The sequence below is a fragment of the Hippocampus zosterae genome, chromosome 8 (genome assembly GCF_025434085.1).
Source record: "Hippocampus zosterae strain Florida chromosome 8, ASM2543408v3, whole genome shotgun sequence".
NCBI lineage: Eukaryota > Metazoa > Chordata > Actinopteri > Syngnathiformes > Syngnathidae > Hippocampus > Hippocampus zosterae.
In genome coordinates this window covers 22,292,724-22,320,665 of record NC_067458.1, presented here as the reverse complement: position 1 = coordinate 22,320,665, position 27,942 = coordinate 22,292,724, and the positions used below count along the sequence as shown (strand labels likewise).

The following is a 27,942-nucleotide window of genomic DNA, read 5'->3' as shown; positions in this document are numbered from 1 at the left end:
CCCCAAAATAAGAAGTCTTCGTCGGCCATGGCGAGCCCCGAAGGAGCCGCCGCCGCCAAAGTCAAACTGGGGCCACGGAAGAAGAAGAAGAGCAAAAAGGAGAGTAAAACCAGGAGCGTTTACGCCAACATCCTCTGCGAGGAGGACGACAACAACCCCAACCGACAATACGCCGACAACAAAATCAAGACCACCAAGTACACGGTGCTTTCCTTCTTGCCCAAGAATCTCTTCGAGCAGTTCCACCGCTTCGCCAATGTTTACTTTGTCTTCATCGCGCTGCTCAACTTCGTGCCGGTGGTCAACGCCTTCCAACCCGAGCTCGCCCTTGCCCCCGTGGTCTTCATCCTGTCCGTCACGGCCATCAAAGACCTATGGGAGGACTACCGTAGACACAGGTCCGACAAGGAGATCAACCACATGGACTGTCTTGTCTACAGCAGGCGAGTAACATAAGTCTACTGACCAAAACACTCTTTTGTAAAACACATTTCATATGCAAGTTAGCTCAAAGTGCTTCACACAAGCAACTCATTTCCAAACACAACAACTCAGAATCAAAGTAGAGAAAACAAAGGTTGCTTATGAAAAATACTAAAAGAGCCTACATTGACAATATTTAACGGAAGACTTTGAAATTATTTAAAAATCAAGTGAAGAAAAAAAAGGTAGGTTCCTAAAATTTCAAGAAATAATTTAAAAATGTTTCGAAGACCTTTATCAAAGGGATGGGTGGGAAAAAAGGCAAAGTATTTACACTCTGGGCTGACTTCACTTCTGTTGGCAGCTTATTCCATTTGTTTACCTCTAATTGACCCAAGTCTGAAAGTGTTGCTGTAAATATGTTAAATAAGTATATGCATGAGGCTAATGAGTTCGAACCAATCCTTGTCACGTGAACTAAAGAAAACTTCTCAGATGAGAGGCGAAACGTCTCGTTAAAACAAACTGAGCAGTCCAGTGATGATCAATTCAATGGCCTGATAAAGAAGTGACTTGGATGAATGAGAATATGCACATGTAAGTACATGTATGAAATACGCAGGAAGTCATCATAACACCCAAATTGAGTTAGCAAACGGACATTTACATTTTGATAGCAATACAGTCATTCTAAATCTGAGCCGATCTGTCAGGCACGTGTGACATTTACTTCTTGATAATAGAACAATCACAAGAGGTAGGCGTATAGGCAGTTTTTGCGAGTACTCAATAGATTAAAATAAGGCCGATATTGTGCTGATATGATACCTGTACTCGGTACTCTTACATCCCTAATTTCCAACATGTATTTTTATGGAGGTATATTGAGAGAAATTAACAATTTGAACGCCATTTCTACTTGGCACGTTCTTCACATCAGTTAAAAATAAATCAATAAAATAAAATTTCTTGTTTTCTAATGATAACTTGCGATTTATATGTCATATTGTGTGTGCCGAATAAAGCGTCCGGTGTTCTCGCGGGTCCTCCGCCTGTGTTTGTGGGGTGTTCCTGCCCTAATGAAAAGCGTGGCTGTGACGCACGTGTACAAAGGATAATTCACACCAGTCAAAAGGCTCTGTGTTTTTATGTTTTTTTTTTTTTCAGCGTTAAGTCCTTCTCGCATGCAACTCCATCCAGGTGATGCCGTCGCCTACGTGGCAGCCAGCACGCAGGAAGTTCCTGCTTCTGTCCCGAAATGCTAATATTTACAAAAAGTTCCGATAATGGAAGCATTGATGTTTGCGCTCTTCCTCCCGTTTGAGAAATTTAGCCCCGGTGGGGGTTGTGGGTAAACGTGGACTTGAAGCATCCAGTCAAGTTTACAATGAGTAATCACTTTGGTGTTGTTGATGCCACTCCAATGTCAGCTAAACAAACTCTTGCTTTGGCTCCACCTGGAAGACAAGTGTTTGTTTGGTCTTTGGAATGGGCTGGTTTCGCAGTGAACTCAGTTTCAACCTTCACACATTCCTCATTTTATTTTTCAATGTGGCAGGATTATAATCGTGATTTTTTTTTTCCGCTACAATATTGATCACTGACATTAACACTACTGCTAAAAGAAATTTACATAATGTACATAAAGCATTGCTGTTTTGATTTTGATTACAAACATCTTTTTAAGCAGCAGTGTAGTTTTGTATTTTTTTTCCCCCAATTAAAAAAAAAAAAAAGCATCCTATAAGAGATCCTACAGCAGTACGAATGGCATCTGTTCCCGGTGCCCATAACACACTGTAGAGTTCGTCGAGAGTGAATACTCGTACTCATATGTGACTGAAAAATAAGTGCTATCGAACTTCCCTCGTATTTACAATCAAAAATCCTGTTATGTAAACTCTGCATTTGTTTCCTCAAAGTCATTCGCTACCACAAATATGACAAAGCAGCAAAAAGTGATGTGAGATATTGACACTGTGACTTGCTTTGGTCCAAGAAGTGCAAGAAGTCATGTGCTCTTTTGATCAACACGCCCAAATTCATTGGTCACACTGCATTTTTCTCAGCTGAGGGCAACGCTAAGCTAACTCTGGAAATTGCAAGCGTTCAGTCGTTTGTTGAAATTCCACAGTGGAGTTGGCAATCAGCAACTGTCGGCGTGTTAAGCAAGAAACACCAAAGAATCCTAACGGCAAGGTTATCCACTATTTATGTTTTTTTTTTTTTTCCAAAGCCCAAAAAGATTCACCAAAGATAAAAAGGAAAAATTCGGGTTCGCAATTGGTGTTAAGGATTTATTTTGAGGTGGCACACCTCTCGTCTGTCTCAAATTTTCTGTAGCTGTCCGTGGCAAAAGCCTGAAATTTGCGTTCTTTAACGGTCATAAATATTCATTCATTCATTCATTCATCTTCCGAGCCGCTTGATCCTCACTAGGGTCGCGGGGGGTGCTGGAGCCTATCCCAGCTGTCTCCGGGCAGTAGGCGGGAGACACCCTGGACTGGTTGCCAGCCAATCGCAGGGCACACATAGACGAACAACCATCCACGCTCACATTCACACCTAGGGACAATTTAGAGCGTCCAATCAGCCTGCCACGCATGTTTTTGGAATGTGGGAGGAAACCGGAGCACCCGGAGAAAACCCACGCAGGCCCGGGGAGAACATGCAAACTCCACACAGGGAGGCCGGAGCTGGAATCGAACCCGGTACCTCTGCACTGTGAAGCCGACGTGCTAACCACTGGACTACCAGGCCGCCCTGACAGTAATCATGGGAGGTCCAAATCAAAGTCCTGAAGAGGGCAGGGAGGGCACAGGAAGTGGAAACCCATTCAAAATAAAACGGGTAGCAGTAGCAAAAACACTAGCTACTAAAAGATATTTGGTTGATGGTTGATATCATATTTATGGAAGAAGTCTTTCTAAAGAATTGTTGACACATAGTGTTGGCAATAGAGCAACATCATGTCTCGATCACGATTTGAAAACATGAAATCGGTGTAGATGAATAAATATATTCTTCTCCCGTCAGAACACTGTGAACTCATTTTATTATAATGAAGGATAAAAATAGAAAAACCCTGCTGAGTTTTTTTCACGTGTCGTCCTCATGATATAAAGACGTCTCGCTAAAGCTACATCAAGGTGTCCACTAAGGTTTTACTCATCATTGATCATTGTTGTTGTTGTTGTTTTTTTTTTTTTTTTACATCACACATGCGTTTTGAGGAATGCTGAACACAATTGTTAGGTTCTATCATCCACCCACGGATTCATGCCAACTTTGCCCGCTGCAGAAGACGACGGTCATCTTTAAAAAAAAATCTGAATTAAAGTTTAAAAACAAGCAGTTTTTAAATATTAAATTGTATCATAATTAAAAAAAAAATACCCGATTGAACACAATCTATTGGCCGACTTCGTATTCAATTTTGTTCATGCATCTTGGTGACTTACTCGTGCGTCCTGTTATGAAAGACATGTCCACTAAACGTTATGGCAATCAGTGAAACTCATTTCTTGCTCCCGCTCGGTCATCAGGACAGAGCGGCGCTATGTAGAAAAGTTCTGGAAGGAGGTGCACGTGGGCGATTTTATCCGCCTACGCTGTAACGAGATCCTGCCGGCCGACGTCCTGCTACTGAGCTCCAGCGACCCCGACCGCCTGTGTCACATCGAGACGGCCACTCTGGATGGCGAGACCAATCTCAAGCAGCGGCAGGTGGTGCGCAGCTTCTTCGACCTGGTGAGCCGACATCACTTTTCCGTCGCCAGGGTAAGACGATGGTACTGATGTGCCTAATAAAGTTTGCCGTGGTGCGGCTGGTTTTGCAGGACTGCGACTTTGACCCATCCAAGTACGACAGCGTCATCGAGTGCGAGAAGCCCAACAACGACTTGAACCGATTCCGAGGCTACATGTGAGTATCGTAGCTTGTCGCCGTGCGCTGAAAAAGAAAAATGGACTCAACTTTATTTCGTCAAGTGGTTGCACAAAATAAAATGATCCAGATCCAATTGGTTAAAATTGCATAAATTCACCCAAAAAAAATTCAATGTGGTGCGTATGCTTCACGATTGTTTTGGTATTAACTTTTATTTTGTCGGAGCATTTTCCTGACTCAGAGTACAAATACAGATGTATAATATAATACTGTATCGTAGCGTTTTGAGGGGTCCTATCTTCTTTCAAAGCGTGACCTTTGATTTCAATCGCCATTGACTTTGATTCATTGGGGCAGAATCCACCGGAGTGGCCGACGAGACGCACTTTACAAAGACAACCTGCTGCTGAGGGGCTGCACCATCCGCAACACGGAGGAGGCCGTGGGCATCGTCATTTACGCAGGTGAGCGCCACGCGCGTGACGCCGCCTCGGAACGCCCGCGCGGACATGACCGAGAGCGCGCGTATGCGTGTCTGCAGGTCACGAGACCAAAGCCATGCTCAACAACAACGGGCCACGCTACAAGCGCAGCAAACTGGAACGACAGATGAATGTGGATGTCTTCTGGTGCGTCATCATCCTACTGGTCATGTGCTCCTTTGCTGCTGTTGGTGCGTGACAGTGCAGTGCCACACGCACACACACACACACACACACACACACACACACACACACACACACACACACACACACACACACACACACACACACACACACACACACACACACACACACACACACACACACACACACACACTCAAATTTATGTTATCCAAATGAATTTTTTTATTGATCAAATTGGTCTGCATCTGTGAGTCACATACAATGACGGTATTGGAGACCCAAACTAGGAAATAGAAACCTAACACATTAAAACAGGTTACGGAATCAATAATTATTATTCACAACACCAGTTAGTGCCGATCCAAATCTAAGTCCTTTGAAAAGCTGGTCAATATCAGCCTCTGTCAAGCCAACAAGAGATAAAGAAACAGGAAGTAGAAACCAACAAAATAAAGCTAGCAAGACAACCAACGCTGATGCATGACAGTAATCATGGGAGGTCCAAAGCAAAGTCCTGAAGAGGGCAGGGAGGGCACAGGAAGTGGAAACCCATTCAAAATAAAACAGGTAGCAGTAGCAAAAACACGGCTTACTAAAAAGCACAGGAAGTGGAAACCCATTCAAAATAAAACAGGTAGCAGTAGCAAAAACACGAGTTACTAAAAGATCCTGTGAATTTTTTTATTGATCAAATTGGTCTGCATCTGTGAGTCACATACAACCGACGGGATTGGAGACCCAAACTAGGAAATAGAAACCTAACACATTAAAACAGGTTACGGAATCAATAATTATTCACAACACCAGTTAGTGCCGATCCAAATCTAAGTCCTTTGAAAAGCTGGTCAATATCAGCCTCTGTCAAGCCAATAAGAGATAAAGAAAAAAAAAACAGGAAGTAGAAACCAACAAAATAAAGCTAGCAAGACAACCAACGCTGATGCATGACAGTAATCGTGGGAGGTCCAAATCAAAGTCCTGAAGAGGGCAGGGAGGGCACAGGAAGTGGAAACCCATTCAAAATAAAACAGGTAGCAGTAGCAAAAACACGAGTTACTAAAAGATCCAAACCAAAGTTGTTCATGTGTGACATTATGTTCTTATTAATGCAGGTCACGGGCTGTGGATGTTTCAGTACGGCGATAAGAGGCCCGTTTTTGACGTCCTCAGTCCGGAGGGAACAGACTTGTCGCCCGTCTTGTCGGCCATCTATCTCTTCCTCACCATGATTATTGTCTTTCAGGTATGAAAGGCCCGACCTTTTGTTCACTAGCATACAGAGGCTAGCCAGCATGAGAAGCTAACCTAGCTGTCAACATCTATGATCGAACGGCGTTTGTCAACAGAGGACTCAAATGATTCAAATTAGTGATTAATAAATGATTAATAAAGGACTTTGAATAAATGATTCAAAGTCCTCTGCCAACAAAAGCTGGTCGGTATCAATTGTAGCTCAGCATTCAATCGTGACAAGTGATGAGCATACGGCAGCTAACCGGTTGGTGACTAGCTAGCTAGCGGCTAATCGGAGAAAAAAACAGCTCTGTATTCTGTTTCTGTTTCAGAGTCAGTTTTTATTGATTTATTTCTGTTTGTCCGATTGCTGACACACCGACCAAGCAAAAAATGTCACCCTGTGCTGGTCAGATGTGAAGTTTATGTCAGGATGCCCAAACCAATATTTGTGGATGGGGACAAAATCTGCTTGTTTTCCCCTCAGGTGCTGATCCCCATCTCGCTATTCGTGTCCATCGAAATCGTGAAGATCTGCCAGGTTTACTTCATCCACCAGGACGCCGAGCTGTACGATGAGGAGAGCGACTCCCACCTTCAGTGTCGCGCGCTCAACATCACCGAGGACCTCGGGCAGATGCAGTACATTTTCTCCGACAAGACCGGCACGCTGACGGATAACAAGATGGTGTTCCGCCGCTGCACCGTGGCGGGCGTGGAGTACTCGCACGATGCCAACGGTCAGACTGACATTCTTCCAAAATAATGATTGTAGCGATGTGCTTATAGACCACTTTGCAATGTTTTTGTCATTTAAAAAAAAACAAACAAACATTTTTTTTTTGTTTCTATGTTTCAATTAGTCATGAAATCCATTGACCCCGTTTTCTGAACCCTTAGTCAAATAACATGCGTAGAAATGGTGTGGTTACTCATGGTGCCATTAAAGCTCTTGCTACCCGAAAGAAGGTGTGACATCATCCTAAATTGTCCTGTCATGTGTCTTTGTTGTCCTCCAGCAAGGAGACTTGCCATGTACCAGGAGATGGACTCGGAGGAGGAGGAGTGTCCGTCCCGCGGCGGGACGCTGCCCAGGCGAGACAGCGTGGGCAGCCATCATAGCGTCAAAGTGGTGCTGCGCTCCCACAGCACCAAATCCCACCGCAGGACGGGCAGCAGGGCTGAGGCCAAGAGGGCCAGCATCCTGTCCAAGCACACGGCCTTCAGCAGTCCAATGGTCTGTGTGGCCCCTGTTCCCCCCCCTGATTGTCTCCTGCTGTCCTTCACCTTCCTCCTTATTTTGTCCTCTTATGTCCCCTATTGACCCTGACTGTCTCTTAAAGCCTCCACTCTCCAACGGTGTCCCCCGATGTCCTCCATTGAGCTGTGTCCTTCACTGTTTTTCTTCCGCTATCTCTCACCGCCGCTCGTGTCTTCAATCCGTGTCCTCCAAAGTTTCTCCTGCCTTGTCCTGCGTCAACCTTCACGTTCCCCCCGGTTCCCCTGTTGTCTTGCACCATTCTCAACCGTCCGCTCCCGCACTCACGGCTAAACGTTCCTCCGCGGCGTTAGGAGAAGGACATCACGCCCGACCCTCAGCTGATGGACAAAGTCAATGAATGCGGCAGTCAGATGGATTTCATGCGCTTCCACAGCCAGCCTATGTCCCAGCTGCCCTCCGACCTCGGCGACATCATGGATTTCTTTATCGCGCTGACCCTCTGCAACACGGTGGTGGTGTCCTCCCCCGACCAGCCTCGTCACAAGGTAACCTTTGCAAATATGTCCAAGATGCCGCATCCGTCTTTGGGGTAACGTGCCCTTTTCTCCCCGGTCTTTGTCCTTCATGTCCCTCCCATCTTCTGCTGCAGTGGTGTCGAAACTATGGCCGCCGTATCCGTTTTCAGCAGCTTGTGGCATTTACTAAAAAATGTGATTTTACACAATCAGAAAATGCTAATAGAAAAGGAAAAACAAAAGTGGAGGTTGTATCTTGTAGAGCAGACCTCACCAAGTTGGTGCAATCGGTAGGATCCCACGGACCGCATGATTAGCTCGCACGCCGGTTCCAAAATTAGATCACAGTGGTGAGACAGTGTGAATTTCTAGGAATGTTGTGTAAGTGATCATTTGATTATGTGTACACTCTCGTAGATTTATTTAAAAAAAAAAAACGTGTTGCATTTTGCAATTTATCCTTCCTAATTATCGTGTGAAAAATTTAATGCGATCAGTGTCTTCACATAAAAGAATAGCCTTCATTATTGGGGTTGTTTTTTTCAACATAATTTGAACGATTTGTTATTTCAGAGAGGCGGCCCGGTAGTCCAGTGGTTAGCACGTCGGCTTCACAGTGCAGAGGTACCGGGTTCGATTCCAGCTCCGGCCTCCCTGTGTGAAGTTTGCATGTTCTCCCCGGGCCTGCGTGGGTTTTCTCCGGGTGCTCCGGTTTCCTCCCACATTCCAAAAACATGCGTGGTAGGCTGATTGGACGCTCTAAATTGTCCCTAGGTGTGATTGTGAGCGTGGATGGTTGTTCGTCTCTGTGTGCCCTGCGATTGGCTGGCAACTGATCCAGGGTGTCCCCCGCCTACTGCCCGAAGACGGCTGGGATAGGCTCCAGCACCCCCCGCGACCCTAGTGAGGATTAAGCGGTTCAGAAAATGGATGGATGGATGGATTGTTATTTCAGAAGCGTGTATCAAGCTATTAGCCCTTGCTAGTCAAAAAGTAGCTTCAGTTTCAAAACGGTTGGCGGCCCCTGTTGTCGAGCTTCTGTAGAAACGCAAACACACTATCTAAGACTAAAATAGAAACAGAATGTCTTTTTATAACTACGCGGTGAATAACGGAATCCTTTTTTTAGAAGGAGAAATGCTTTCCTTCACTTTCTTCTCCATGTCCTGATGCAATTGGTGACCATGTCACATTGTTGATTCACACGTTTTGTTTTTTTTCTGGTGTGGAGATGGGATTTAACTGATGTTTACAGTCACCATATATACGGGAGTAACTCCGTCCGCTCACGCATGTTAAACGTGAGCGTTTCAGAAACCGAAAGTTTAACCTTAACCTGAATATCAACTTTATGAAAAACATAGTGAATGTAACTCCCTCGCCCGCCCCCGTATCCCCACCCTCACTGACCTCAACGGAGCCCTATTGTCTTCCACTGTCCTCCGTTGTCCCCATTATCCCTCAGCCTCCTCCACATCCCCCCCCCCTTGCCCTTGATAGCCTGCCAATTCCTTTTCATCACGGAAGGAGAGGGTGTACAAACGGCTTTTTAAAAAAAATACTGTACAAAAGACAGAAATAATGTACCAAACAATTGAATCACATTGATTTTTTTTTCTTCTTTGCAACACCCCAGACGTGTCCGTCTGTTGACCGAAGAAGCATGTACAGGTATTTTAGTTTCTCATAGCGCTCAGTTTTATTTCATGTGCTTTTTCAGCCTGCTCTCAGTTGTATATCCGTGTTTTGTTTTCTGTGGGTGTGGTCGTCCCGGTCAGAGGTGATATCCTCTCCTCCCAACGGCGTGCACTAGCTTGCTTGTCTCGCCAGCTAATCAGAGTCTTGATAGTCTGCGGATATATCACCCGCACGTATTTGTTTGCTTGCTTTTTTTTTTTTGTAATATGCCACTGTGATTGTCCACCTTTTTGTAAGTACACCCTTGTGGCTTCGCCTGAATGATTTATAGGTTCAAGATGCATGCGTGTGATAATAATAATAATAATAATAATGCATTTTATTTAAAAGCGCCTTTCAAGGCTGGATGCCAAGATGCACACGGTTCATCACTTGGCTCCACTATTGTACTATGCTGCCCCCAAAAGGGAAAAGGGACCGACACAAAAGGTCATATGCAAATGTTGCGTGGCACTGACCGTACAAAATTGTGTCGCTTTATTATTTCTCTGATGGGGAAAAAAAGCAACAAAAAAATTGAATGGACACTGATGAAAATGTATGTGTCAAAAACTAAAACTCATGGTTGTCGCACCCATGGAGCCATGCCCAAATTTGAACAGGAAGTCGTCCATTTTGGTTTGAAGGAGCTATTTATCGCTTGGAAATTAGCCCCCAACAATAGTTTCATCAATCAACACAGATCTTGGTGGACATACTGCATCTGTCACAACTTGATGTATAAAAAAGTCTCAAGGACCCATTCACGAAATTGAACAGGAAGTAGGAAGTAGCATTTCTCAGTCAGTAATGCCCACTGGAAAATGAAAAAAAAAAATCCCTTAACTCCTGTTTCCCTAATAAACACAAATTTCGGTTTCCTTAATTATCACGACAGCACACATAAAAAGGTCTCACGGGTCCATGCCTGCAATTGAACAGGATGTCGGCCATTTTGATTTCAAGCGACTATTATTTTCATCTCCCCTAGAAAGTTAGAAAATATTTTCCAGCGATACTTGTTTCACTAATCGACATGAAATTGGTTTGCATAAGTCTGTCCTAACAGGATTTATGGAAATATCTCAAGCCTGAAATTGAACAGAACGTCAGCCATTTTGGGTCAAATTCCCCAAATGGGTGAAATTAAATTACTCCGCTTTTTTTTTTCATCCAATATGGGTTGAGTGTGACGTTTGTCGTATTCCGTTGTGTGCCCTCCAGGTCCGAATGCGGTTCGAACTCAAATCCCCGGTCAAAACCATAGAAGATTTCATCAAACGCTTCACGCCGAGCCGCCTGACCTCGGGCTCCAACAGCAGCAGCTCGTCGAGCCTCACCACCAACCGCTCCTCCACCAAGGGCTGCTCCAGCATGCTGTCCTCCCCTTCGGCAGACAGCACCCTTACCAAGCTCGAGGAGGAGGTGACGGCGGTGGCCGTGGCAGCGCACGCCTTCAGCCCCACCCCTCCCACCTACGACGGCAAAATCCGAAACCCCGAGGGCGCCGATCTGCGCTACGAGGCCGAGTCGCCGGATGAAGCGGCGCTGGTTTACGCCGCCAAGGCCTACAAGTGCTCCCTCGTCGGGCGTCTCCCGGACCAAATGACGGTGGATTTGCCCCACTTGGGGAAGCTGAACTTTGAGCTGCTGCACACTTTGGGCTTTGACTCCACCAGGAAGCGAATGTCGGTGGTGGTGAAGCACCCACTCACGGAACAGATCACCGTCTACACGAAAGGAGCCGACTCTGTCATCATGGACCTCATTAAATCCCCCAATACAGGTAAGACTTGACTTTGTCCTCTATACGCTGCCGGTTGCCGATTAGAAAGAGTTACTTTCCACAAGCTAACGCACTCCTGCAGTGGTGTGTTTATGGAACACAAGATAGGAGTGTTTCTCACTGATGTGTCGCGTTAGGAACACCAGCAGATGTAGAAGGTGACTGTCCAGTTTTGTAGAAGATGTAGAAGGTGACTGTCCAGTTTTGTCTTGCATAGCACTGTGTGCCTTAAGCGGGGTTTTGGTTGCTGTAGCACTCCAGCCTCCTCACCCGCCCTTTGTGCCGCACCTCAAACCTTTCCACTAAAGTTACGTAAGACTAAAGAGAGGGAAAAATGTAGGAGAGGGGAAAAAAAAGGGGGGGGGGTAATATGAAATGGATAAATATGAATTTCCTCACCCAAAAATGAGTTGGTAGATAGAATTTAACAAAATGGCAAGTAAAACCGGGGGGAAATGGGTTTAAGGAAAAAAAGAGAATGAGTAAAAAATGCAACAAAAAAAAACCCAAAAAACTGACAGATTCATGTTTACCTGCGCTAAATAGAAAAACGGAAGAATAAAGACAAAAATGAGAAATAGAGTGGCTAAATTTAAAAATCCGATCCCCAAAATGTAACGGGGATCAAATAAATAGCAACTAAAATGATTTTTTTTTTCAAAATGGCAAAATCAAGTAAAAACTCAAAAAGATGAGAACATTTGCTAAAAAGAAAAAAAGAGATGAATGAAAGAAAAATGTGAAAAATAAAAAAACTGAAAGGAGCTGCAAAGGCAAAACCAAATGACCCTTCAACTGATAAATGCAAATGACAAAAAGTAGATGAAAGAAAAAGTGTGAAAATATAAAACTGCAAAAAATGTTTTCCTTTTTTTAAAAGCAAAAAAAAATGAAAAGGACAAAAATTGTAAAGGGGGCGGGGGTGGCCCTTGAATCGATCAATCCAAAATTCTGATAACAAAATTAGAAGTGAATCACGGGAAAGGGGGAAAAATACAAATTGAAAACAGGCCAAATAAAATCAAGGAAAGTCTATAAAGAGTAAAATAAATTTTGGAAACTGGGAAATGAAGCTCAAACCACCAAAACTGTCTGCCCCAAGTCAAGCCTTTCCACTCAAGTTATGCACGCCATTTTAAAATCGCGCCATTCCCATACAGCTCAGTGCTTACCTTGAACCTATAAACTAAAAACAAAAAACAAAAAAATCCGCAACCTGCTTGTGCAGTTTATTCCCCCCCTGTGGTGTCAAATCATTGTTCGATTTATCGTCCTATTGGGGACGTTATTATTCCAGGCATACAAAAGCGACCTCGCACGCAGTTGCGCAGAACACTAGGCCACTTCCCAGGATGCCATTTGACAATCACTGGCAAACACGCCGGTGTTATAATGTGATGTGAAACCACAGATATTGCAGGTCGAGCCATAAATCAAAAAAATATGTACGGCAGAATGCAACCCGTACATTCCTTATTCCCACGTTAAGACCAACCTATCTAAATGGAATTTTGATATTATTTTGGAGCTTCAGGCACTTCGCAACGAGTTGGTGGCAGCCAACTTGGCAACATCCAGCCACATCTTTGGATTTGGATTTTTTTGCAGAGACGTTATGATTTTAAAGCTTTTTAAAGCCAACCTTTTTTGCCCTCCGGGCTGGTTTCATGTCAGACAATATTTTCAGGGGCTGGCCTTTAACGCCAGATAGATGACCTGCATTAAAAGTGTGGTATTTTCTAAACATAATTAGAAACATGAATCATGACACGAGGAACGTCCTATCTAGCCGCAACATTCTCTGGTCGCTATGGTAACGTTTAATTGTGCCTTCAAAATAAGATGCGCCGCAAAAAAAAAAGCATGAAAAATATGACTCACCACTTTCAATAGGACTATGTCTATTAAATGTAGCCTTGTTTTTCTTGAAAGTCGAAGGCTCCTCTTCTGTCTCCTGGCTGGGCCTTTTCCCCTTCCCGAAAAAGACGTGTTTTTTTTTAATGCGAGAACTTATCACGTGGCCGAGAAGTGCGAATTCGCCTGCGTCATGAGTGACATACTGTAGACTGATATAACAGAGAATCCGGTAAATTTTCAAAATAAAACATCTTTCAGATTCCGAAATGAATACAACGGAAGGAAGTTATTTCTTCTTTCTGTGCGGCCTGGCACCAAATGACCCGCGGACCGAAGGTTGGGGACCCCTATTTTAAAGAGTGCCATAATGTAATGCGCTTGACTGACGTGGACTTTTGTTTTTGTTGTTTTGTTTTTTTGGGGTGAGGGTGTAAATATTTGACAGAATAACATTCAGATAACTGATATTGTGTGATTAATTAAAAAACAAAAAGGGAACTTTATTGATCACGTAACGCTTCCTACAATAACGACATGAATTATAGGTGGGCCATTTGACTGTTTTACATGACTTTGTAGATGTGTATTAAACTTTGCAGAGTCAAATCGGCATTTTTTTTTGGGGGGGGGGGGGTGGTGCCAGTGTTTGAAGGTCATTCTCGGCAAAAAGTAGGCTGGTCTGTTGTTGGCTCAGGCTAGTGGCTGGATGTCGAGCTTGGGAAAGACAAGAAACGGAGGAACAGCTGCCAGGAACTGTCAGATGCTCAGGTCATTGTGAACAAGTGCATCGTCATGGTGACGCAGCCATGACGTGTTCTGCCAAAACACCTTTTTTTTTTGTAGTTTGTGTTATATATATATCTCTCAATTGACACCGGCCCTGCAACTTTTCTGACACATCTCATGTTTTGGTTGTGCATACATTGCAATCGGGTCCAGGTGACATCATTTTCCCCCTCCAATAAAAGGCCTCAGGGGTGATCCAACCATCCGCCCAGCTCCTCCCCATCCGGAGAGCCTTCTTGGGCGTGACGCACAACACTGACTACTGTGTTTCACCGTCGGGTCCTGGCAGCCAATCCGAACGGCGAGCCAGTGCATCCTCATGGCAAGGCGGAGCCTTCATAATGGCTCCATTCACACAAGCGGGGGTGGGGTGGGGGGGGTTGTTCTGTGTCGCTATGCTTGCCGAGTGCGTGCATTGACGTCAGCTCGGTGGTGATCTCTGCCGGCCTGAATATGATCAGAAGCCCCCCCGCCCCAATCAACATTTGCATGCTGAATTAGAAAATTTGTACCCATTTATATTCCCAGTGATCGGTTCTTTTTCTTATTGTTTTTTTTTTTTTTTTTTAATCTTGTAGCGTTTCTCCTAGTTGGGCAGCTTCCATGACATCTGTTCTTGTTTTTGGGCTCCCCTTCGTTGTTCTTCCAATTCGTGAGCTGTAGGGTTGAGGTCTGGAACGTCAAAAAGCTTCTACTTGTCGTGCCAGTGTCGTCAACATCAACACTCCGTGTGGAAATTGACTTGTCCACTCCAAAAACGTTGACAATGTCTTTTAAATCCACGCTTGATTTGGTTTAAGCCTCTGGATCGTTTTAAATGCATGCTCGATAAGATTTAAGGCCGGGGACAGACTTAGTTACTCTAAAACAGGCATGTCCAAAGTCCGGCCCGCGGGCCAAATCCGGCCCGCGGTCGAATTTCATCCGGCCCTCGGCCCCCGTCATAAAATCAGTGCCATCTGGCCCGCAGGTTGGGCGCAATGGAACACGTGTTGCATTGACTGAGGTCTCGTAGACTGGTGAGTGATGTTTCATAGAGTACTGCTTCCCTCTAGTGGCTAAATGAGTAATAGCATTCACTAAATGAGTAATAGCATTTAGACACTAGAGGGCATCACTCACGAGTTAACAAGACATCACTCCGTGTTTATATTGACTGATATGTCATATTTCAAATTCCTGTTTCAAATGAACCAAAAGAAATTCTTAAGATTGTTGAAATTAAAATAAAAATGGAAATGTGAAACAGACTGGCTTACTAAAATTTGTCGAACAATATTGTTGTTCAATGTAAAGAATGTCAGCCAAGGTCGGCCCCCCGACATTTTACCACATAAAATCTGGCCCCCTTGGCAAAAAGTTTGGACACCCCTGCTCTAAAATGTTCTACTTCTTGCCCCTTTGATGGTGTTTTGACGGCGTGTTTTAAATGTGTGGGTTCAAAGCGGGACATTTCCTTGAGCTTTGTGTTAAATAAACGCTCTTTAGGGGTTTAAGTCTGGAGACTGATTTGGGAAGGTCTCAAAACTGTCCACTTCTTGCTTCTGGTTGAGGTCTGGAGATTGATCTTGTTTTGGTGTCCCCAGGTTAGTACGGTCGCATCTTTCTTTTAATAGCGAGAGCAAATCGGTCCGTTGACTTCTGAGTCATTTCCTGTTTGACAGTTGCGCTCGCATGGACGGTCTGTTTTTTCCTCCCTCGAAGCGCTATCTTTTCCGTCGGTCCGTTAAACGTCGTCTAAATGTTTTCAAGCAAACGTTTTAGACAAAAGTTAATGAGTGAGTATGCTCATCACTCTTACAGTAAGATGGCTGACAGCTTATCGGTGCCTGCAAAGCTGTGCTGTTATTGCATTAGCGCCTGGCAAGCTCTCTGCTATGTTTGGCCGGGGGAGACACGAGACCGGTGATCATGTGCAGCCTTCCCGCGAGGAAAACGCACACAATATTGGATCGTATTAAAACCACTTAGAGCAGGGGTGTCCAAACCTTTTGCCAAGGGGGCCAGATTTTATGTGGTAAAATGTCGGGGGGCCGACCTTGGCTGACATTCTTTACATTGAACAACAATATTGTTCAAGAAATGTTAGTAAGCCAGTCTGTTTCACATTTCCATTTTTATTTTAATTTCAACAATCTTAAGAATTTCTTTTGGTTCATTTGAAACAGGAATTTGAAATATGACATATCAGTCAATATAAACACGCAGTGATGTCTTGTTAACTCGTGAGTGATGCCCTCTAGTGTCTAAATGCTATTACTTATTTAGCCACTAGAGGGAAGCAGTTCTCTATGAAACATCACTCACCAGTCTGCGGACCTCAGTCAATGCAACACGTGTTCCATTGCGCCCAACCTGCGGGCCAGACGACACTGATTGTATGACAGGGGCAGAGGGCCGGATGAAATTCGACCGCGGGCCGGATTTGGCCCCCGGGCCGGACTTTGGACATACCTGACTTAGAGAGTAATTGAGAGGAAATCTTGTCGGGTGTTTGGGCCGTGAAGCGAGATGAGCCGTTAAAGCAGAGAAAGGGCCGCATTTTGTACTCGGGAGCTTCGTGCGAATCGTACAAAACACGAAACAGCAATTCGAGGAGTCTTGATCGTGTTTCTGAGTTGCATTTGTATGGCGGCTGGCGTTTGAGGTGTGAACGCAGATGGCGGCGCCGAGCATCCAAACGCCGCCGCGATGTGTCAACCCTCTTCTGCCAATCACATCACCGCCTTCCTTCCCATTCCGTTCTGTCGTGCGTGTTTCCAAGGTAACTCCAAGGGAAAACGGCAGAAAAAGATCATCTACAGGACCCAGAACTACCTGAACCAGTACGCCGCTGACGGCCTGCGCACACTTTGCATTGCCAAAAAGGTAATTCGGTGTGCTCGGACGAGCTCCGATTTGGAAGCTGGAAGCAGACGATCCCGCCTGTGCAAAGCCGTGGCATGTCCTCATGACTCACCCGCGATCTCGACCGCGATCCCACATTGGCTGATTTACGCCCGTGCGAAAACCGTCACCGCCGTGTGGCCATAAAACATGCCGCCGGAAAACTATTTCAGTATTTATTTGATAACCTCGCTATTCAGCTTGAGGTCCACGTACTAGTCTCCATTTTGTTTTTCACTAGTAAGACAACTCAACTCGGCTCAACTTCATAGGTAAGAGTACTTTAAAACTACCTTTGGTGCGAACAAAGTGCTTTAAAAAAGTCTTGGTTCAGAGTGCCTCGTCGTTGGCCATGAGTGTGAGCACGTCACAGAGGGAAGGGAAAATAGTTTTAAACGGTTGTGACAGACAGCATGACAACAATATCGATATAGAGTGCCTCATTTTGACATGGAAAAGCTCCGCGATAAAAAGTTGTTTTGTTTTCTATTAGTAGGCTGAAAGGCACGAGTAGAGGAAAAAAATGTTCCAAGACAGACACGGATATTCTACTAGTGCACTGAATTGTCTTCACACAAGCAAAAGAGCTTCTTGTCATTGGGTTCAATACGCCAGGGCCTTGCCCGGATCAAATTCTTTGCTCTAATTTGCAACCCCCATGCCCGCCAGATTCTGAGCAAGGAGGAATACGCCTGCTGGCTGCAGCGCCACCTGGAGGCAGAGACAGCCATCCAAGGTCGGGAGGAGCTGCTCTTCGAGTCGGCCCTGCGTCTGGAGACCAACCTCCAGCTCCTGGGTAAACTCGGCCCTATATACCCGAATGGCGGCCTGAGTGGAGATGGATTGACGTCCGTCTATCTATTTATTTATTTTAAGAAAACCTTTATTAGTCTCGCAATGGAGAAATTCCAGATTCACAGATTTTTGTGGGCGAAATATTTTCCTGGAGCGGCCCGGTAGTCCAGTGGTTAGCACGTCACAGTGCAGAGGTACCGGGTTCGATTCCAGCTACGGCCTCCCTGTGTGGAGTTTGCATGTTCTCCCCGGGCCTGCGTGGGTTTTCTCCGGGTGCTCCGGTTTCCTCCCACATTCCAAAAAACATGCGTGGCAGGCTGATTGAACACTCTAAATTGTCCCTAGGTGTGAGTGTGAGTGCGAATGGTTGTTCGTTTCTGTGTGCCCTGCGATTGGCTGGCAACCGATTCTGGGTGTCGCCCGCCTACTGCCCGAAGACAGCTGGGATAGGCTCCAGCACCCCCCGCGACCCTAGTGAGGATCAAGCGGCTCGGAAGATGAATGAATGAATGAATATTTTCCTCACAGGCGCGACGGGTATCGAGGATCGGCTGCAGGACGGCGTGCCCGAAACCATCGACGCCCTGCGGAAGGCCGGCTTGCAGATCTGGGTGCTGACGGGCGACAAGCAGGAAACGGCCGTGAACATCGCATACGCCTGCAAGCTGCTGGATCCCGAGGAGGAGATCTTGACGCTCAATGCCGACTCCATGGTGAGCCAGCCGGGGATCTCGGGGAAAAGTCTTTTCGTCTTTCAAAGTTGCAAACTGACACCTGGAGACGCAAAAATCAAATTGGGTGGAAAGATCCAACAGCAAGTCAAAAAATCAAAACCAAAATTGAAAATTATATATTCATGTAATTTTTTATTTTTGTTTGATTGGAATGAAGCTGTTGCTGATGTTGGCTTCAATTCCTTCAAAAGTTTTTTTTTTTTTTTTACTTTTTGACTCAATTTTGTGTTTCCCTTTTAATGTATTTAAAAAATATATTTTCTTTCCCTTTTGTAATGTTTCCTATTGCGACTTTATCGTTTCCTTCATTTTTGTAATCTTGTTCTTGTTTCTTTTCATTTCTTCAACCCTTCCTTTATTTTGACTTTTTTTTTTAATGGAATTGGCACCTTTCCTTGGAATTTCATTCATTTTTACTTGGTGATTTTTAAAAAAACATATTTCCTTTAGGTCTTGATTTTTTTTTTGATTTTTTTCTTTTTGTGTGTTAAATGATCTTATTTTTCCTTTCAACCCTCTTCATCATCCTTTAAGCTCTTTTCGGCTTATTAAAAGCAAACCTGCAGCTCAGCACTGTCTCTTGTTTTGTGCCATGCTCTTTTTTTTTTTTTTTTTTTTTTAAGTACTCGTGAAGCAGCTTCATGTTGCGCCAGCTTTTGATCCAAGCCGTGCCTGTCTCTTTCAAACTAGGAGGCTTGTTCCCTGCTCCTTGAGGAGAGTTTACACTACATCCAAGCCAAATTCCTGTGCGGCTCGGCCAAGTCCTTCCATGCCGACTTCGCCCCCTTCCACATCTATCCGTCTCCTCCTCCTCCTCCTCCTCCTCCTCGGCACTGGTCGTCCTCTCATGCCGCCGTCCACCGGCTGGGCCTGGTAATCGACGGCCGCACCCTGGCCTATGCCCTGGACCGCACCCTGGAGGACAAGTTCCTGGCAGTGGCGCGTAGCTGCCGCTCGGTGCTCTGCTGCCGATCCACGCCGCTGCAGAAGAGCATGGTGGTCAAGCTGGTGCGCAACAAGCTGAAAGTCATGACTCTGGCCATCGGTGAGTAGCTGCAGACCAGCCTTTGAATGCAGTCATTCAATATTCTTAATATCCACTCTAAGGTCCGTATACTAGTATGCTTTGTTTTTTCTCCTCAGTGGCAAGCAAAGGTGGGTAGAGTAGCCTTTAGTTGTAATGAGAGAACTGTTACTTTACAATAATATGCCTCAAGTAAAAGTCTTGGGAATCATCATCAAAAGCGAAAAATGAAGTCACCAAAAAAGTGTGTGTGTGTGTATATATGTACATATATATATACACATTCACACACACACTATATATGGCGGCCCGGTAGTCCAGTGGTTAGCACGTCTGCTTCACAGTGCAGAGGTACCGGGTTCGATTCCAGCTCCGTCCTCCCTGTGTGGAGTTTGCATGTTCTCCCCGGGCTTGTGTGGGTTTTCTCCGGGTGCTCTGGTTTCCTCCCACATTCCAAAAACATGCGTGGCGGGCTGATTGAACACTCTAAATTGTCCCTAGGTGTGAGTGTGAGTGCGGATGGTTGTTCGTTTCTGTGTGCCCTGCGATTGGCTGGCCCGGTAGTCCAGTGGTTAGCACGTCGGCTTCACAGTGCAGAGGTACCGGGTTCGATTCCAGCTCTGGCCTCCCTGTGTGGAGTTTGCATGTTCTCCCCGGGCTTGTGTGGGTTTTCTCCGGGTGCTCCGGTTTCCTCCCACATTCCGAAAACATGCGTGGCAGGCTGACTGAACACTCTAAATTGTCCCTAGGTGTGAGTGTTGAGTGCAAATGGTTGTTCGTCTATGTGTGCCCTGCGATTGGTTGGCAACCGATTCAGGGTGTCCCCCGCCTGCTGCCCGAAGACAGCTGGGATGGGCTCCAGCACCCCCCCGCGACCCTAGTGAGGATCAAGCGGCTCGGAAGATGAACGAATGAAAAAAAAAAATATATATATATATATATATATATACACACACACACACACACACTGTATATATTTTTATTTATTCAATTATTATCATATTTCCTAGGCGACGGAGCCAATGATGTCAGTATGATCCAGGTAGCTGACGTTGGCGTGGGCATATCAGGACAGGAAGGCATGCAGGTGAGTCCTTCTGTTGATTTCTGTTGTGCAAGGTGGCGGCCATCATGAACGCTGGGAGCAGCGCTGACGTGACGTAATAACGGCAATATTAACCAAGATTGATGTCAATTGGCGTCAACTATGGTTTTTTTTTGTTTTTTTTTTTTGCTTTTTAGTCAGAAAACAGAAAACCATGTTCTACTGCCGATGACGACAGAATGGAAAAAAGCTTTTTGGCTGTGGATTACAGTATTTCCAGTCATCGTGCTCACTGTTATTTGTTCAAGGTGGCTGAAGGACGCCTTTAATGGCTGTTAACGGTGTGTTTTACAAACCTGGTGGGCCCCTTTATTTGGCCGGCGCTCGTTTACAGTGTCCACATCCATGCTAATATCACGCAGAGGTTACAGCATCGTAATCATCATCTTCATCATCTTCATCATCATCATCCCCCGTATATTCCTGCTTAGCTCGCCTTTCCAGGAAGGTGATCTTGCATAGCAATAACGGAGACTCCCAATTAACTCTCACGGGCGTAGCACATCTGTTAAAGACTCCCATCGGTAACGGTGGTGGGGGGGGGGGGTACGCCGGATTAATCACCGTTAGCCACTGGCGCTCTTAAAGGGATAGCGCTGACTCCCGCGTGTGCTCAGACGCCCGTTTCACCGCCATAGCCTTGCTCGCTATCGCCCTATGATGAACCTGCTCCCCGTACGCCCATTGAGACGGCGCTTATTAGAGATCAGCAGAAATCCAGGAGAGCTACGCTACCAGGTTGCTAACGCTTGACCATGTCAAGTCAAGTCTACAGTATTTATAGAGCACTTTCAAACAGCCATCGCTGCATACAAAGTGCTGTACATGGAGCGATTTAACATGCACAATAAACCAGGCGTGTCCAAAGTCCGGCCCGGGGGCCAAATCCGGCCCGCGGTCGAATTTCATCCGGCCCTCGGCCCCTGTCATAAAATCAGTGCCGTCTGGCCCGCAGTTTGGGCGCAATGGAACACGTGTTGCATTGACTGAGGTCTCGTAGACTGGTGAGTGATGTTTCATAGAGTACTGCTTCCCTCTAGTGGCTAAATGAGTAATAGCATTCACTAAATGAGTAATAGCATTTAGACACTTGAGGGCATCACTCACGAGTTAACAAGACATCACTCCGTGTTTCTATTGACTGATATGTCATATTTCAAATGATCCTTGCAGTTGTGGATATGTGTATTGCTTGTTCATTTCCCCGTTGTTCGAGTCAAAGGTTTTGTGACTATTGAAAAGTCATGGTGATACATTTTATGTTTCAAATCAATCAATTTGCACTCAGGAGACTTCTGTTTAAGAAAAAGTCAAGTGAATAAGCAGTTGCATGTGATATACCCGTTTCAAATGAACCAAAAGAAATTCTGAAAATTGTTGAAATAAAAATAAAAATGGAAATGTGAAACAGACTGGCTTACTAAAATTTGTTGAACAATATTGTTGTTCAATGTAAAGAATGTCAGCCAAGGTCGGCCCCCCGACATTTTACCACATAAAATCTGGCCCCCTTGGCAAAAAGTTTGGACACCCCTGCAATAAACAGTAAGACAAATCGATAATAAAGGCGGTAGAAAGCACCAAACAGTAAAACCAAGAACAAATCTAAGTCATTCCGAGTCGAATGCCAAAGTTCTTGGATTATTAAATCCAGGATGGCACGGCATGACGAGTCGAACTGAGAGGTGAGTTCCTCTGTGATAGACGAGTCAGTTGTGAAAACTCCTTGAGATAGAAGTGTCTTGAGTTACGAGTTTGGTCATGGAGCAAATGAAACTCTTATCTCAAGGCACCAGTGTATTTGATTTAAGTGTATCCATAATGTCGGAATGATGCAATAGGTCAGACTACATCAAGTATATGTCGGACAAAGAGTTTTAGGGGGCTTTGGATGTGAGCGAGAGGCTCTTGTACCGTTTGCCGGGGAAGTCTCTCCAGAACGTTGTGTGATGTCTCGCAGGCGGTGATGGCGAGCGATTTTGCCCTGCCACGGTTCCGCAACCTCCAAAAGCTTCTGCTGGTGCACGGCCACTGGTGCTACTCACGCCTGGCCAACATGATCCTCTACTTCTTCTACAAGAACGCCGTACGTCCGACGTCACTAAACACAAACTGCACATGACCTTAAAGAGCAGCTTAAAAAGAAGAATAACAAAAGTGTCTTGGTTATAATGTTTGGGATTTTTTTTTTCTTCCGTTGTTTGATTCTTGGCTCAGATGTTCGTGGCGCTCATCTTCTGGTATCAGTTCTACTGCGGCTTCTCGGGCTCGGCCATGATCGACCAGTGGTATCTGATCTTCTTCAACCTGATGTTCTCCGCCTTCCCGCAACTCATCACCGGCACGCTCGACAAGGACGTGTCGGCCCAGACGCTGCAGCAACTACCTCAGCTTTACATCAACGGACAGAACTCGGAGGTGGCTGGCTGCCTTTCCACTACTTCACCCCTTGAATCGTTGTCCTTTTTAAACGAGTTCTGCTGGTTAAAATATATTTTTTTTTTGTCAAAAGATGCAAAAGCATGGCATGGCCTAAGGAATCAATACGATTATCTATTTTTTTTAATTGTGAAATTGTTAAAAATTTGCGTTTTGGGAAAATTCTGAAAAAAAAACTGAAAATTGGTGGGTATGTCAAACAGGCGTCGACCCACAAAAAGTTGCAGGAAGCTACACCCGTAAAAACTTGCAAAGTATGTCATTTTGGTTGTCACAAATGATTCAGTTGGCCCGGTAGTCCAGTGGTTAGCACGTGGGCTTCACAGTGCAGAGGTACCGGGTTCGATTCCAGCTCCGGCCTCCCTGTGTGGAGTTTGCATGTTCTCCCCGGGCCTGCGTGGGTTTTCTCCGGGTGCTCCGGTTTTCCTCCCACATTCCAAAAACATGCGTGGCAGGCTGATTGGACACTCCAAATTATCCCGAGGCGCGAGTGTGAGCACAGATGGTAGTTCGTCTCTGTGTGCCTTGTGATTGGCTGACGACCAGTTCAGGGTGTCCCCCGCATACTGCCCGAAGACAGCTGGGAATAGGCTCCAGCACCCCCCGCAACCCTAGTGAGGATCAAGCGGTTCGGTAAATGGATGGATGGATGGATGTCCAGCCTCTTAAAGAAAGAAAGAAAAACCTTTATTAGTCTCGCAATGGAGAAATTCCAGATTCACAGCAGCAAAGTTATGAAAGGAAGAAGTAGAACAACAAAAAAATAGGAGCTGCTGGAAAGGCAGCCACTCTCGCGGCGCCATTTTGAAGTCAAAATAACAAAAATAACACAGTTATAATAAAACAGTTTAATTTAGCAGGAAAAAAAAATCTGAAGATGAATGCACCAAAAGACATCCAGAATCTGCTATTTTGGTTCAAAACTGTCATTGCAGGCCTAAGGAAACAATTACAGATATATTTGGGAGGGGGGGGGTTTAAAAATGTATCCCAAAAAAATCATATTTGAAGCAAATTCAACGACCCAAGCCAGCTTAATTTTGCAACATGAAATTTGGTGGATTTGTCAATGAGGCGTAGACCCACCAAAAAGTCTCAAGAGTACATGGCTGAAAAAACACAAATTCTGGCCTTCTAGTTGGAAACAGGCCTGCAGATTGAGGGGAACTGTCAATTTATGGACGCTTTTGTTCACTTTCAAGGAATACAAGCCATACATGTTCTGGATGAACATGATTGACGCTTTCTACCAAAGTCTGGTCTGCTTCTTCATTCCTTACTTTGTGAGTGTCCCCGCCGCCAGTCTCATTTCTCCATCGTCGACCTTCCTGCTTTTAAACTCAACCCTCGTTTCCTCCCCAGGCTTACGCCGACTCAGACGTCGACCTGTTTACATGGGGGACCCCCGTCACGACCATCGCTGTGTTCACCATTCTGCTGCACTTAGGGGTGGAGACCAAAACTTGGGTGAGAAAACTCAGTCCCGGGGGGAAGACTCATCATACAATACAATACAATACAATACATGCTGATTTATATAGCGCTTTCACAACAGCGGCAGCTGTAACAAAGTGCTTTACAAAACAGTTAGCATAAAGTAAAATAATAAACACAACACATAACATAAAAAACGGACAGTCGTGCAGTTCTAACCACTTTTCCGTCACACGCTTTGTTGTTTGAAGCAGTTTGAGATGAAAGAGGAGAGAATCAAAGTGTCCTTTAACCAGTGGATCAGAGACGTCATGCTCAAAATGTGCACACGTCGGCTACAAGCTAAGTTTCAAAGTCAACAAGAAGCTGTAGCATCCATTGACGAAAAAAGAGATTGGTTCACTTCTCCTGTCCCATGGAAATCCGCTTCAATTCCAAGCGGCGACTCACGGTTCCAAATACGCATCGGCGCTCTTCGCCAACGCTCCTCTCTCCTCATCCTCAACTTCAGCGGCCATCCATCCAGCCGCACCAACGCCAACTTTCCAACAGCGCCAACATAGCCACTGAACAAATCAGGGTTGTGAAAAATGCTGCCCATTACTGGCGCAAAAAACACAAGCGCCCCAGGTCTATCCAGCACCGACAGTCAATGGCGCCGACATTCCTCCCAATCAAAATCTGTGCTGGTACAGGCGTGCTGCCGAGAAGGCGCAACCACCGAGCACAGATACTGCTCCTTTGACGAATGTCGTGGCCAAAAAGCGCTGAAAACAGTCCATATCGGGTCCACACGATGAAACAACAAACAACATGTGACAAAACAAAAGACAAAAAAGAACAAAAAAGCAAGGCTCTTGAAGAGCACTTGCCGAAGGCTGCCTACTCGGGCGCCATCTTGGGAAAAAAAAAAAATCATGTCTAAGCAATGCCTCTCGTTCCAGACGTGGATGAACCTGCTATCCATCTGCTTCAGCGTGGCTCTCTTCTTCACGGTGGCGCTGTGCTACAATGCCTCATGCCCCACCTGCTACTCCCCCTCGAACCCCTACTGGACCATGCAGAGGCTGCTGCAGGACCCCACGTTTTACCTGCTCTGTCTCATCACGCCAGCGGCCGCACTGCTGCCCAGGTAGGGAGCATCTGACAGCTTTGTTAAACGGATTAAAAAAAATTAAATGGCAGTGTCCCGTAGGAGGGCGGCCCGGTAGTCCAGTGGTTAGCACGTGGGCTTCACAGTGCAGAGGTACCGGGTTCGATTCCAGCTCCGGCCTCCCTGTGTGGAGTTTGCATGTTCTCCCCGGGCCTGCGTGGGTTTTCTCCGGGTGCTCCGGTTTCCTCCCACATTCCAAAAACATGCGTGGCAGGCTGATTGGACGCTCTAAATTGTCCCTAGGTGTGAGTGTGAGTGCGAATGGTTGTTCGTCTCTGTGTGCCCTGCGATTGGCGATTGGCGATTTTGTCTCTGACACACGCAGCGCTTCCACATTCTGTGTGGACTCTCGGCCGAATCCTCAATTTGCTCGCTGCATGCCAGCACCGCTATTTATTTCTTTGAAGTTTCACGTCTCATTGTACTTCTCCCAACCTTGAAGGTAAGTTTTGCGAACATTGATCGCTATCTTACTCGCGTGACTTGTTGTGGTCGTGCTGAGAAAACATGGGTGTCAAACTCATTTTCGTCGTGGGCCACATTTTACCTTCCGTTTCCCTTGGAGGGCCGTTATCACTAGAACCACATGTTAACAATAACGGTTTCTTCAACTGTGGTTTCAGTTCCTGTAAAGATGTTTTCAGTAACGAGAAAATGCTTACAATAATAAATGTCTCTTGTTTATTACATGCGGCCCGGTAGTCCAGTGGGTAGCACGTCGGCTTCACAGTGCAGAGGTACCGGGTTCGATTCCAGCTCCGGCCTCCCTGTGTGGAGTTTGCATGTTCTCCCCGGGCCTGCGTGGGTTTTCTCTGGGTGCTCCGGTTTCCTCCCACATTCCAAAAACATGCATGGCAGGCTGATTGGACGCTCTAAATTGTCCCTAGGTGTGAGTGTGAGTGCGAATGGTTGTTTGTTTCTGTGTGCCCTGCGATTGGCTGGCAACCGATTCAGGGTGTCCCCCGCCTACTGCCCGAAGACAGCTGGGATAGGCTCCAGCACCCCCCGCGACCCTAGTGAGGATCAAGCAGCTCGGAAGATGAATGAATGAATGAATGTTTATTACATATGAGACTTTTAAATTTTGGTGGAGATTTTGGCAAGCATCGCGAAAGTTGACATGTTTGATTTGCTTTCGCGGGTCACATAAAATGATGTGGTGGGCCAGATGTGGCCCCCGTGCCTTGAGTTTGACACCTATGCATTATCACGTATTTGAGAAAGGATCCAAATAAGAGCGCCGTCTATCTCCGTTTCCTGTAAAACTAACATATACCTGTAGTGTTTGTGTGTGTGTGTGTTTGTGAGAAGGTCCTAGAAAATTCGGAAATTGTAAAATTTTAATGTTTTAAGCGTAATATATGTACCGTACCATGCTCCTTGTGAGTGTTTTCATTTTGTGTTTGGCTGAAAGTGCATCAGGGACTGCAGCTTTGCATTTGTTCTCTCGTCGCATAACCGGTGGCTTATCCAGCGCTCACATGTCAAAAACAATTTTGGGCTCGGGGTGTGAAGTCCAAAAACTGACCAAGCGTGTGCGTTGCAGATATTTTTACCGGGCGTGTCAAGGCACGATCTTTCCCAGCCCCGTGCAAGTGGGGCGGCGGTTGGACCGGCTCCCCGCCAAAAACCCGCACGGGAACATCCTGAGCTTAAGCGGAATCCAGACGGGCGCGCGGCCCGATCCCGAGAGAAAATTCTCCGTCGCCAAAGACCCCCGCCGCCCTCGTGAGGAATCGCAGCGTCCCGACGCCAGTTTGTCGGTCCGGATCGAACTCCCCCCCGAGGGAGGCGTCAAGTACACCAAGAACTCGCAGGAGAGACTCAGTGTCGGCTGAAGTGCCATCCCTCCTCCGCCCCTTTGTCCAATTTGCACGTTTTTTTAATGACATGTTTCCAAAGAGCTTCTTTTATAAAGGATGCAAATAGGTACTTTATTTTATCTAATGTTATTTAGGGGGGCGGTGGGCGCAGTTAGAAGAAGAACTGGATGTTCTTTTTATTTGCCGGGATAGCTTCATTTTTCACAGAAGATGCATCTCAGTACTGGCCGGGTCTGAAACGATGAACATATTTCTTTTTAAAGTGCTTTGACGCAACAGTGGCCTTGATTGCGTCTTTCTAAGAGGACTTCTTTTCAGCACACAGTGACCTCGGTTCATTGCAGTGTTAGTGCCGCACTGAAAAGAAAAATACAGAAATGATTAGGTGGAAAAAAGTCATAAAAGGGCAAGTTAAAAAATATATATGTATTTATTAGTCTGACACGATAAGAACAAGAGGGTTGAGGTTTGAAGAAAAAGTCGTGTTATTGCAAGAATTTTGTTGTAAAGCCCCCCCCCCCAAAAAAAAAAGTTT

The 27,942-nt window shown here is 45.6% G+C and overlaps 1 protein-coding gene across 2 annotated transcripts; it reads left to right on the top strand.

Moving 5' to 3' along the window:
* The first annotated feature begins 27 nt into the window (after positions 1 to 27).
* atp10a (ATPase phospholipid transporting 10A) lies at positions 28 to 27,942 on the top strand. Of its 2 annotated transcripts, XM_052073703.1 has the most exons (21): positions 28 to 443; positions 3,969 to 4,173; positions 4,263 to 4,348; positions 4,670 to 4,776; positions 4,854 to 4,985; positions 6,051 to 6,181; positions 6,659 to 6,911; positions 7,191 to 7,408; positions 7,744 to 7,938; positions 10,810 to 11,371; positions 16,779 to 16,882; positions 17,570 to 17,696; positions 18,224 to 18,408; positions 19,120 to 19,474; positions 20,464 to 20,540; positions 22,519 to 22,644; positions 22,776 to 22,976; positions 24,200 to 24,280; positions 24,360 to 24,464; positions 25,376 to 25,563; positions 27,131 to 27,942. In XM_052073703.1, exons 1-21 carry the CDS (start codon positions 28 to 30, stop codon positions 27,420 to 27,422), a joined length of 4,146 nt encoding a protein of 1,381 aa, XP_051929663.1. In that variant the 3' UTR covers positions 27,423 to 27,942. The 2 variants fall into 2 exon arrangements, with proteins under 2 accessions (XP_051929663.1, XP_051929664.1); XM_052073704.1 differs by lacking the exons at positions 16,779 to 16,882; positions 17,570 to 17,696; positions 18,224 to 18,408; ... (6 more) ...; positions 25,376 to 25,563; positions 27,131 to 27,942 and adding an exon at positions 9,545 to 9,579 and having other exon boundaries at positions 10,810 to 10,987.